Source organism: Bactrocera oleae, chromosome 5, assembly GCF_042242935.1.
Source record: "Bactrocera oleae isolate idBacOlea1 chromosome 5, idBacOlea1, whole genome shotgun sequence".
NCBI lineage: Eukaryota > Metazoa > Arthropoda > Insecta > Diptera > Tephritidae > Bactrocera > Bactrocera oleae.
Genome location: NC_091539.1, coordinates 29407188 through 29420113, shown reverse-complemented (window position 1 = coordinate 29420113; position 12926 = coordinate 29407188). Strand labels below are relative to the sequence as shown.

At 34.1% G+C, this 12926-nt stretch overlaps 1 protein-coding gene across 3 annotated transcripts; it reads left to right on the top strand.

Moving 5' to 3' along the window:
* sol (small optic lobes) lies at positions 1 to 12708 on the top strand. 3 transcript variants are annotated; one of them, XM_036368729.2, is made up of 10 exons: positions 1 to 63; positions 1837 to 2351; positions 4219 to 4969; positions 8414 to 8628; positions 8767 to 9030; positions 9222 to 10702; positions 10956 to 11162; positions 11234 to 11500; positions 12169 to 12311; positions 12373 to 12708. In XM_036368729.2, exons 2-10 carry the CDS (start codon positions 1865 to 1867, stop codon positions 12548 to 12550), a joined length of 3993 nt encoding a protein of 1330 aa, XP_036224622.2. In that variant the 5' UTR covers positions 1 to 63; positions 1837 to 1864; the 3' UTR covers positions 12551 to 12708. The 3 variants fall into 3 exon arrangements, with proteins under 3 accessions (XP_036224622.2, XP_014098537.2, XP_036224623.2); XM_014243062.3 differs by lacking the exon at positions 1 to 63 and adding an exon at positions 70 to 483; XM_036368730.2 differs by lacking the exon at positions 1 to 63 and adding an exon at positions 504 to 626.
* The last annotated feature ends 218 nt before the right edge of the window (positions 12709 to 12926 follow it).

Genomic DNA, 12926 nt, shown 5'->3' with positions numbered 1-12926 from the left:
TTTTGGTGGAATGATTTGGGTTGCACTTTGTTATCCTTTTGTTTAACTAACTGATAATAATTGGTAATGGATAAATAATTGGTTATTTTCACTAAAGCTATTCCTGTTTTAAATGATTAAATTAGAAACAAAAAAATTGCTTGTGATAAAATTAAATTGGTTCACAGGAACTGTGAGTGGGAATAGCGTTAACCATTGAAAAATGGGCACTATAGCTTCTGTTTTGCAATGGAAATGTGAAGTTTGTAATAGTATCGACCCTAAAAAATGTATAAACTGTGGTACAATGCAGAAAATTTTGTCGACAAGTGCTAATATATCAGAAAACAACAAGTGTGAGCAAAAAACTCGAATTTTTATTTCGCACAAAGAGAAAGATCTGTGTAATGCTGACGGGTCTGAAACTCATCCTCTCTCAAGAACCCTTTCTGAAAATGACCCATCTTCAAATACCTCATCGGAAGAAGATGAAATCATAACCAAGTAGGTTTATGTTCATTGGGCTATGGGCATGATTATAACAATTGTTAAAAATCAATTAAGTAAACCTCCTTGTGAAATATTTTATTGATTATTCAGCTATATAATATAACATCGAAGTAGTTAACAAAGACCTTGAACCATATGTAAATATTTACTCTTTTTAATATACAATATATATATATATCATACACGTTAAAAAATTTTACACATACATATTTTATATACTATTTTGTTTAAGCAACAGAAGTATTATAGTAATTTTTAAAATATATCCTACTTGATTTTTATTGATTGATTTTATATAAGAAATTCTACCATCTTTTTTTACTATGGATAACTATTTTTGAGGAAGTGTGATTATTAAAATAAAGTCAAAGCTTCATATAACAAGGCACTTAAATGATATCTATCGATCATGAAAAGAAAACAATATTACTAACCGTAAACACAAAACATCTTTTTAAAAGTATTTGTCGACAAGCCCTTATCGGCAAAGAAAACATCATTTTTTTTTTTACTTACACTTTGGCTTCTACTTTAAATCTGCACATTAAGTACTTTATTATCAATACTAGCAATACTTATTTAATACAATACTTAAATGTGTGTTTCTTAAGACAAATTACAACCAAAAACACTAACCTCCAGTCATTTGGAACAGATTTAAAATAAACAACAAAATAATCGAGGGACCGGTGTTCGACTACATAAGTATATGGTGTGCACTTTGATGTTACACAACCAATGGAGTGACCTACAAGCTTTAGGCACATAATATCCGCTTATAGCATTATTTATTCGCTTTGAGATGTTAAAAGAAATTAGAATCAACTATATTGCATTTCGGACTATATGTTATGAATTTTATGAGCAAAACTAAGACAGTTGGTCCAAACGAATATAATCTCTTTTGTAACATATTACACTGACATGTGCCTCAATCGCATTGATATATAAAAAATTTTAAAATTATATTGTGATATGACAATAAGTGAGCTCTATTTTTTTCAGTATCATTATTCAATAATACCACTGATATTCCAATTGTTAAGTACAATAAATAATAGTAAATACAAATATTTTATATCACTTTAAAAGTAAATTAAAAAAACTATTAAAAAAAGGGAACAATACCAAATTATTTGGTACTGACGAATATTTTGAAATATTATATTAACATACATATTTTTATACCCATATACATATGTACATACTGCAATTTTGACTGCATTGAATGTGTAGAAGAAAACTTACAAAATATATTCTACTGATTTTAAAGCATATAGTATAATATAATAACAGATACATTAGAGGATATTTAAATAATTATATAATTTAAAATTCGCTTTTCAGAAGTGAGCATAAGCGGGTTTATAAGTCTATGCTTAGAGGCTGTCTACGAAGGCCGCAACGCAACAATAAAAATTTGCCATCGAATTGTGTAGACTGTGAAGATACGCGGAAGTACGTTAAAACGTCCATCGAATTATATCATCACTTTTCTAATCCATCGTTGAATCGACGATGGGTTTGTAATAACTGTGAAACTGGAAATAATTCCGTTACGTGGCACTGCATTATATGTGACACAGTCAGCTATTTGGCACCTATATATAAAGATACCATTTTGAATCATGGTTACAGCTATTATAAACAAGGCAGCACAAAGCACCCAATAGCGAAAGATAATAAAAAGAACAAGGTTTTTAAACGTCCTAATTGCTTGCGTAAAACTCAGAGTCTCACAACAGACCAATCAGTCTCTTGTCGCAGTTGTCACATTTGCTTCGTAAATAATTGCAAAGACATTTTTAACCTTCCGGACACATTTATTCTAAAAAGCGATAAAAAGACAAGCGATACACCCGGTGAGATATTTGTTTTAATCACAATTTATATTATTTGTCCAAAATAACACTAAATATCATTCAACAATGTATGAGAAAACCTACTTACAGTAAAATGTTCTATTTCACCTATCGCATAAAAAATTACGTGTAAAAATATGATGTACGGGTATGTTGTAAACAAAAGTACAACTTTTGCAGGCATATATTCATGTTAAGGCTGAATGAATGATCTATACTAAAGTACTAAACCGATTTTAGTAAAATTTAGAAGACTGTGTCCACTTTGGTTCTAAAATATCTTAAAAGATAGGATAGCTTATAGCTCAATGTTGAAAGAAAAAAATCTTAAATAAAAGAAAATATCTTCGATTGACCATAAACATGTGCGTACAATTGCAAATTATCCATTATAAATAATGTTTATATATTAATCTTGTGGATTTATACTGCCTATAATGATTTCATCTTTATTTATAAATAACATTTTTACTCTATTGAACAACTAACTTTAATATGATTTAATTATACCTTAGCAGTGCGTGGTTGGAGTCTTCTACTATATATATAAATGTTAACAAAACCATCTAAAGAAAACTAAGAAACTACAGAATTAATTTTTAATGACATAGGAGTGCTCATTTATAGTAAAAGTGAGTTTCTCACAGGCCCGTATTTGTTGTAAAAACAATATTCACATGATTATTTTTTTGTGGTTTTTTGAAAAAATTTAAATTAATATAATTCTGAAATTCTATAAATAAAACAACTTTCTTCTTATTTGTCTTTATTTAATTTTCAAAATATCACTTACAACTAAATACAGAGTATATTAATGTTGTTTACCTAACAGTTGTCTGTAACATCCAAAACTAATCAAGATTTACAAATAAATATATTTTATTTATATATATATGTAAGTATATATGATCAGGATGACGAGACCAGTTGAATTCGAATGACTGTCTAACCGTTCCCGCGTATAACATTATCCCAACATTCTTATGTGTATATTTGACTTTATACCGAAAATCTTCTATCTCGGCCAATCTTCAAAATATATTAAAGAAATTCAAAGATAATATTTTCTGCTAATAATGGGCTCTTGTTATAATACCCCTCACATATAAAAAACGTTTTCTTTACAAGAACGCGATTTTGATCGGTCAGTTTGTATGGCAGCTTTATGCTATAGTAGACCGATCTGAACCATTTGTTTGGAGGTTGTACCGTTGTCTTGGACAATAATCCATTCAAAATTTTGTGAATATATTTGGTCAAATAAAAAAGTTTTCCATACAGGGATTTGATTTTGAACGATCTATTTGCATGGCAACTATATGCTATAGTGGTCCGATATCGCTGATTCCGGCAAATGAGAAGCTTTTTTGGGAGAAAAGACATGTGCAAAATGAGATCGATATGTCAAAAACTAAGAAACTTGTTCGCGCATATACAGACATATGGTCATGGCTAAATCGACTCAGCTCTTTACGCCGATCATTTGTATATATTATTAATGGGATCTCCGACATTTCCTTCCGATTGTTACAGACTTCGTGGCAAACTTAAAATACCCTGTTTAGGATATAATTATCGATATGTACCGAAAACTAATCTGAAGAATATATAGATTTCTGTTAATTAAATTTAACTGATTCATTCATAAATTCGTCGATTTTATAGAATATTGAATTTTCGTGTTTCGCCGACACCTGGAAATAAGCCCATAACTTTGATCCTTGCAAATTTCAAGCATAAAGTGTTCGGTTATATTCGAACTTAACTCCCTTATTTGTTCGCAATTCATATATTATTAATAGATAAAGTTAAAATAATAATTTGAACAAAACTATTCTTTTGTTCAATACTTATGCGGCGTCCACAGGAGGAAAAAACATTCAAGCTACATGTGCCGATAATTACATTCCCGAACCAAAGGGCAGTTTTACGATAACAACACTTTCTAAAGGCAATAAAGTCGATCAAGATAAAAGTAAATTCATTTTACCAAGTTCTAGCGTTTTAATAGCGGTCAACGATTGGGTCCCACAAACAACAAAATCCTTGCTAAAGGATCAAAAACGAACTCCAATAAACAATGTAGAAAAATCGATTGATTTTTTGGAAGGCAATAGGGGTTTAAAAAATGATAATCTACAAAGTAGCTATGCAAACTTCAAAGATGAGAAAAAGAAGGAAGCTCAACCAATTTATGAGAACAACACAAAGCGAACAATAAATATTAACGATGAGAATGTGAATGCGAAGGAAAATTATCAACCAATATATGCAATTGTCAATAAAAGTAAGAAAATAAGGAAACACAACATTTCAGCAGACGATACAGCGGAGCAAGATTTTTTACTCAATTCAAGCGGTCATAAAGCAGATAAACTTCATAATCTACCGAAAATCTACAACAAAACCAAATGTAAAGAAGTTCTTAACACTTGCACAGATATAGCGGTAAAAATGATTTCCAATGATAATGTTCCACAAAGCGATTACGCAGACATCGATACAGTTAACATAAGTGCTAACTCGATAGCTTCAGATCCGAAAATGGGTATTAATGCTGAGCACTCAATATATGCAAAGGTGTGGAAAGGCCCTCGGAAAACCAGTGAATCAAAAATGTATGCTTTTTTTTTAGCTAAAGGTCACCAGGCATGAGTTTAATTTTTTGTATTTTGTTATTAATGTTTTTAGCACACCTACAATGTAAACTCGAATGCATTTGTAAATATACCCACATGACTCAAAGTAACAATAGAAAGAAATATACTCGTTTATCTAGTTTTTGTATTTATGAAGGCCGGTTTAATACTTGCGATCAAAACGAATCTTTATTTTTAGTTTACTTAATTACTATTATAGTAATGTAGGATCAAGTTACCAACAAATATTCTTATGGAAAGTTATAGTGTAAACTATCTAAACTTCATAGGAATCTGACAAAGAATGTAAAATGTTCCTCTACACGATTCACTTAATGTGTTGTCCTTGCTACCTACTGGTATGGTCAAGTCTGTATTTGTGAAAATGCAAGTCAAATATGGTATACAAATTAAGAACCATTTTAAACCTACACTTCCCCACTGTGCTTTTAAATAAGCTTAGCACAAACACAAAACGGTAGTACTTGTGTTATTATGTATGGTACATAAACTAGTATACAAGTATTTTTTAACCAGTGAAATTAAGTCCTTTTTATTTTGAAACATTGATTCTTACTGTTTTACGGCCATAATATAAGTATTTAATTTAAATTCTCACGAAATTTATATTAGGTAACGTTTTTTAGCCTTTTGCTGTGGTATCAATGACAAATTCCAGAAAAAAACATTAGGGTTAATCTATTTCTGCATTAATTTCTACAAGTATACTTGTATAAAGTTCTGCATTATGTTGTGATGATACAAGAGTGCTTTAGAAGAGCTAGGGTTAAAATTGGACGATAGGTGTGTCACCGCCCACATTAAGATGAAATCACATATCTTCGGACCTACTCGACCAATTTCAACCAAATTCGGTATATAACATAGTCGTGATGATCGAAAATTTGTAATAGTTTATGGCTTCAAACTTAACTTCCTATTAAAGGAATTAATGCACTTATCTTTACAACATTTCATCGCTTCTTGATCCTACGATGTACTTCCGAATTTTATTGCTTTTTGTTATACTCTCGCAACCTGTTGCTACAGAGTGTAATAGTTTTGTTCACATAACGGTTGCATCACCTAAAGCTAATAGAGTTAGATATAGGGTTATGAATGACTGTCTGTCCGTCCGTCCGTCCGTGCAAGCTGTAACTTGTAAAAATTGAGATATCTTTATGAAACTTAGTACACATGTTTCTTGGTACCGTAAGACGGTTGGTATTGCAGATGGGCGTAACCGGACCGCTGCCACGCCCACAAAACGCCATTAATAAAAATAAGATACAAGACTGTTATTTGGTACACAGGATCACATTAGGGTGGGGCATCTGCTGCTTAATATATTTTTTTATGTGCAGTGTGAAAATGGGTGAAACCAGGTGACAATTTCGCCCTCTCCCCCCATATAAAACTACTAAACGGTGGTTAAATCAAGCACTAAACACGTCAGAGACATTAAATTTTATCTCTGGGATGGTATGAGATGATTTTATAGGAACCGCGTTCAAAATTAGACAGTGGGCGTAGCACCACCCACTTTTAGGTGAAACCCCATATCTTGGGATCTGCTTAACCGATTGCAACCAAATTCGGTGCATAACAATGGTTAAAAGTATGCCACCTTGTGACCAAAAATTGTCTTAATCAAACCAAAACTGCTCAAGCCTCTAGGTACTGAATTTGTGGACCCCAGTGCCTATAGTTGACTTTTTACCGAAACTATCGGTCAATGTGTAAGATATAAAGGGGGTTTTTTTAGAGGTATAGAACTTTGAATTGCAATAAAACAACGATGGATTATTCGATTGACATGAATTTTATTTATCCGAAAGATAATCTTGTGGCATTACATTTTAAATATGATTTTTGGCATATGACCGTCGCGGCTGGCTCGGATATCCAATTTTCGATGACTTTTACCAACATTTGTGGCCGTATATCGGCAATAGCACGGCGAATGTTGTCTTCTAAATGGTTTAGCGTTTGTGGCTTATGCGCATAGACCAATGAATTTTCATAACCCCACAGAAAGTAGTCTAGCGGTGTTAAATCACAAGATCTTGGAGGCCAATTCACAAGTTCAAAACATGAAATTAGGCGGTCACCAAACGTGTCTTTCAATAAAAGCTGTGTGACATATTGCGCCGCCTTGTTGGAACCACAGCTCATGAACATCATGGTTTTTCAATTCAGGAATGAAAACGTTTGTAATCATGGCTCTATACGGATCACCATTGACTGTAACGTTCTGGCCATCATCGTTTTTGAAGAAGTAAGGACCAATGATTCCACCAGCCCAGAAAGCGCACCAAACAGTCAGTTTTTCTGGATGTAACGGTGTTTCGACATACACTTGAGGATTAGCTTCACTCCAAATGCAGCAGTTTTGTTTGTTGACGTAGCCATTCAACCAGAAATACACTTCATCGCATCATACGATAAAATGTAGTGCGCGATACGTATTCCGCACAGAACCATTAGTTTCGAAATAAAATTGCACTATTTGCAAGTGTTGTTCAGGCGTGAACAAACAGAATAAATCACTTGACAGCAATCGGTCGCCATCTTGAACAGTAATGCCAACTTAAAGTTCTATACCACGAAAAAAACACGCTTTATAATTGAAATTCATATAAGAAAATAAATAAATGAAACTCTCTATAATAGTATGCCTTTGTGTCAAAAATGGGTTTAATCGGATCAATAATTCCTTTAATATAAAATTTTGCCAACACCTGAAGTAATTTCCCGGGCTTTGATCCTTGCAAGTTTTGAGTATAAAATGTTAGGTTACACCCAAACTTAGAACTTTCTTACTTGTTTTTGATAGTGTTTGATGTCAATCAATTATGCGATAAGGACAAAACGTTATGTAGCTGTAAAAAAAAACTTTAATTTTTTTTACTAAAACTTTTTTAACGTTTTTTGTTTTGCTCAATTTATGCATGTTAAATGAGGTTCCACTAGAATTGTAGTTACTACTTAAATCGTTATGTTTAGACATTTAGATACAATAATTTCTAAAATAAATCTAAACAATATAAAATTTAGAATATTTACTTCTTGTTATATTATTTTTTACCCACTGGTCCGTATAAATGACATATGTATATATTGGTACAATTTTTTATAAGTATGCGCTTTATATCAAAAATTAATTAATTCGTAATTCTAAGAAATTTTGTGTATAAAAAGTTATTAATACAAAGCAAAAACTTGTATATATTGTACTTAGTCCTGACAAAAGTTCTGTTACAAGTCCAGGCCGTTATAAAATGAAATTATAATACATTATTTTATTAAATGTAGACTATTGCACTATTAAATTTGTAACAGAATTTATGACAAGAATAAGTATATATTGCTTACATTTTAATATATACAAATTTAAATGTCTAAGTTATTTCACAATTGTAGATTAAATGCATTTTCGAATCGCGGTGGACTGCATGATGACAATAATATGCTCAATAACACAAGGAGAATGTGGACATGCTCAAAGTGTTCCTATGCATACAATCGTATTTGGACAGATAGTTGTGAAATTTGCGAATCGGTTCGTATACAACCAACTATAGAACAGCCTAGTTTAATAACAGTAACGAAGTCTGAACACTCAATAACACATCCTGGTTAGTACTTTTAATTTTCTTATTAGTGGAATTTCTTTTAACCCAATGAATCAAACTAAATGATTGGGCTTTTTATTATAGTCTTATTGTCCATATATATGTTATATTATATGTTATATATTTCTTTTTATAAAATAGGTCGGCTTGACGGCCAGTGGACATGCAAAAAGTGTACATTAGTTAACGATCCATCATCAATTGCGTGCGCAGTATGTGGAGGTTCGAAGTTACGAAGTATTTGCTCAATCGAGGATATGACCTTGCGTAAAGGCGAATTTTGGACTTGCAGTAAGTGTACTCTGAAAAACAATCTCTCTACCGGAGTATGTATCGCATGTAAATCAGTACGATCACTACCCATTGAACCGAAGAGACTACAGTTAAATGAAGTCGATACCGAAGGTGAGTTTATCTTACCAAATATTGTATTTTGTAGGAAAATTATTAAAAAAAACAATTTTACTACATGCATCAATATATGTAAGTTTTCATTCAATAGCTCTAAGCTAAACTAAAAATATTATTTCTTAATACTATTCTATCTTGAACGAATAATGTAAAGTTAGAACTTCTGAATACCGATTTACTTACAGAAAAAACTTCTTCTACCTCGGTGAATTGTAACTCTTCTTTTGGACAACCGCTTGTGATTAAGACGGTAAATTTACAACCAAGTCAGTCAAAGGTTTCGAGGAGCCCATCACCTCGACAAACGCGGAGTTCGTCAGGTGCCATTCCTAAGAGGCACAGCACGGGTGGCAGTATATTAACTCGAAATGTGAGTTCTACTGTGACATCCGTTTCACCAACAGCAACATCAAATGACGGTAACAGTCAGCATGCGATCAGTGCCAGCAGTAGCCATAATACTGTGTCATCCAAAATGTGGCAGTGCCCAGCGTGCACTTATGAAAATTGCTCAGCTTCAGTAGTTTGCGACATGTGTTCGAGTCCCCGAGGCTTAGCCTGCAACTTAAGTGAAGTGACACTACCACTGTGTGGAAAAATTACTATGGACATTCGGCAAGAAAGCAAACTTATGGAAAATCTGCGACAAAATGAAGAAAAGGAGGCCCTAAATAAATGGAAGAATATTATTCAGTACTGTAGTGATAACAACGAACTTTTTGTCGACGATTCATTTCCTCCGGCTCCAAAGAGTTTGTATTACAATCCAACCAATAGCATTCCTGATGGCAATCCAGTTGTACAATGGAGACGTCCTCATGAGATAAGTTGTGAAGGCGGAGTTTTTCCTCCATGGGCAGTGTTTAGAACCCCACTTCCATCTGACATATGTCAGGGTGTATTGGGAAATTGTTGGTTGCTCAGTGCCCTTGCTGTTTTAGCTGAACGCGAAGACCTCGTTCGAGAAGTTTTGGTGACGAAAGAAATATGTTTACAGGGCGCCTATCAGGTGCGCCTATGTAAAGACGGGAAATGGATAACAGTATTGGTTGACGATTTGTTGCCTTGCGACAAACGCGGACACCTCGTTTATTCCCAAGCCAAAAGAAAACAACTATGGGTTCCTTTAATTGAAAAAGCGGTAGCGAAAATTCATGGTTGTTATGAAGCACTCGTTTCTGGGCGTGCGATTGAAGGTTTAGCTACCTTGACAGGAGCACCTTGTGAAAGCATTCCGTTGCAAGCAAGTTCCCTTCCAATGCCCAGCGAAGATGAATTAGATAAAGATTTGATCTGGGCGCAATTGCTAAGTTCGCGCTGCGTACGATTTTTAATGGGTGCTAGTTGTGGTGGAGGCAATATGAAGGTTGATGAAGATGAATACCAACGAAAAGGTCTACGGCCTCGTCATGCGTACTCCGTGCTAGATGTTAGAGATATTCAAGGTCACCGTTTATTAAAGCTTCGTAATCCGTGGGGGCATTACTCCTGGCGTGGAGATTGGTCTGACGACTCTGAACTTTGGACCGATGATTTAAGAGAAATTTTAATGCCGCACGGGGCATCAGAAGGGGTTTTCTGGATTTCTTTTGAGGATGTATTAAATTATTTCGATTGCATTGATATATGCAAAGTACGATCTGGCTGGAATGAAGTCCGTTTGCAGGTACACCATAATCTATTTTCCTACAATTTTATATTTGCAAAAAAATATTCAGCATACTCGTATATGACCAATACACGCACTTACTTATATCATATGTATTTGACTTTGATGTAAATTAAAATATCTTGCAGCTATTATGTTTTTGGCAAAACTTGGTACCAAATTGTATTTTACAAATTTAGTGACATGATGCAAAGAAACTAAGTACCGATGAAAGCTATCATCTAAATCCTCACATTAAATATTTTTTTAGGATACGTTACAACCATTGTGTTCTATTTCATGTGTTCTGCTCACGGTGTTGGAGCCAACGGAAGCCGAATTTACACTTTTCCAAGAGGGGCAACGGAACTCAGAAAAGTCTCAGCGTTCACAGCTGGATTTATGTGTGGTGATATTCCGAACACGTTCGCCAGTTTCACCAGAGATTGGGCGACTGGTGGAGCACAGTAAACGGCAGGTAGAACAATTGTTAATGTTATGAATAATACAATTCTTACATATTTATTTGTATTATTTCTGCATTAATAGGTGCGGGGTTTTGTGGGTTGTCATAAAATGCTAGAGCGTGATATATACTTACTAGTTTGCCTTGCATTTAATCATTGGCATACTGGAATCGAAGAACCTCATCAATATCCTCAGTGTATCTTAGCCATACACAGTTCTAAACGTCTTCTTGTAGAGCAAATTACGCCTTCGCCACATTTGCTAGCTGATGCAATAATAAGTCTAACTTTAACAAAAGGTCAGCGCCACGAAGGAAGAGAAGGAATGACTGCTTACTATTTAACAAAGGTAATTACAGGTTGAGACGCTTGAATTAATTTTTAAAATACGAAGTGTGTAAAAACAACGCAAGTTGACTTTCCCAATTTCGAGGCTGCGTGTTTATGGGAGCCAAATACGTGGAGCCAGAATGCCGCCACCTATGCTTTTTTCGGGGCAGATTCTTGCAGCAAAGGGCAACGGACGCTCCTTGTGGTGCGCTGGCTTGAACACCATCCAGAACAGAAATTGCAATGCTTAGACGTATTGCGGTGTAACACACGGAACAGACGGTACGACGGACCAGAAGTTGTCTTATAGGATGAAAGTTGGACTTATCAGTCCGCCAGAAATGCTGCCTAAAGACCGTTGGGCCCCTTTGATGTCCACTCAATTGGAGTATCGTCGTACTAGGTGCAGTTAGCAGCATGAGGCCACAAAATGTGTGGTTCATTCCCTATGAGTCTTAGGCCTGAATAGGTTTGGAAGGCTACATCCATTTCATGTTTATCTAACAGCGATGGAGTTTAGACGAAGCCTTTTGGTGCATAAGCAGCACGGAAATTTCTCCGGGTCCGATGGCCAGGAATAATTAAATATAAAATATTTTATGTGTTTTTGTAATTATTTGAATCTAATCAAAAATCTTCAGCTAAAATCAAACATAATCTCTTTTTAATATTATTTTCTATAACTAGGGATGGGCAGGACTTGTCGTAATGGTTGAAAATCGCCACGAAAATAAATGGATACATGTTAAATGTGACTGCCAAGAAAGCTACAACGTTGTATCCACAAGAGGTGAATTGAAGACGGTGGATTCGGTACCGCCCCTTCAAAGGTATATATATATATAATAGAGTTTTAATCTGCAATTGGAATATTATTTATTTCATGTTTAGGCAAGTTATTATCGTTCTAACCCAACTAGAAGGTAGCGGTGGTTTTAGTATTGCCCATCGCCTAACACATCGACTTGCAAATTCCAGGGGACTTCATGACTGGGGACCTCCAGGCGCAACGCACTGCCCACCAATAGAAAATGTTCATGGATTGCATGCACCTCGTTTAATTACTTAACTTTTCAGCATTCTAGTCTACATTTCACTATACTGAAACATACATATTTATAAATACAAGTACGAACATACATATATACGTAGGATTAATAAATAATTTAAATGTTTTGTTTTCCTAGTAATGTAAGGCAAAAGTGAATAAATACCAAATTGAAATAATAGCTTTTACTTTAAAGTCGAAATCAATTAAAGCAACAAAGCTTCCGTGTCTTGCGTGCATCTAGGAACTGCCCAGGTAAACAAAGTGGAAGGAAAAGAAAACTCAATAGCGAAATCTTATTTTCTTCTTGCTGAAGAGTATGAAAATATAATAGATAATGAAGTAAGATAAAAGGCTGTAATTATATTACTTGTGGGACTATACACATATTATGGAC

Excerpts from the sequence above, each read along its gene's own strand:
- sol (XM_014243062.3), top strand. The coding sequence starts at position 203 with ATGGGCACTATAGCTTCTGTTTTGCAATGGAAATGTGAAGTTTGTAAT. Across the intron at positions 8,629-8,766 it reads ACACTCAATAACACATCCTG|GTCGGCTTGACGGCCAGTGG; the intron begins GTTAGTACTTTT and ends TTTATAAAATAG. Across the intron at positions 9,031-9,221 it reads AAATGAAGTCGATACCGAAG|AAAAAACTTCTTCTACCTCG; the intron begins GTGAGTTTATCT and ends ATTTACTTACAG.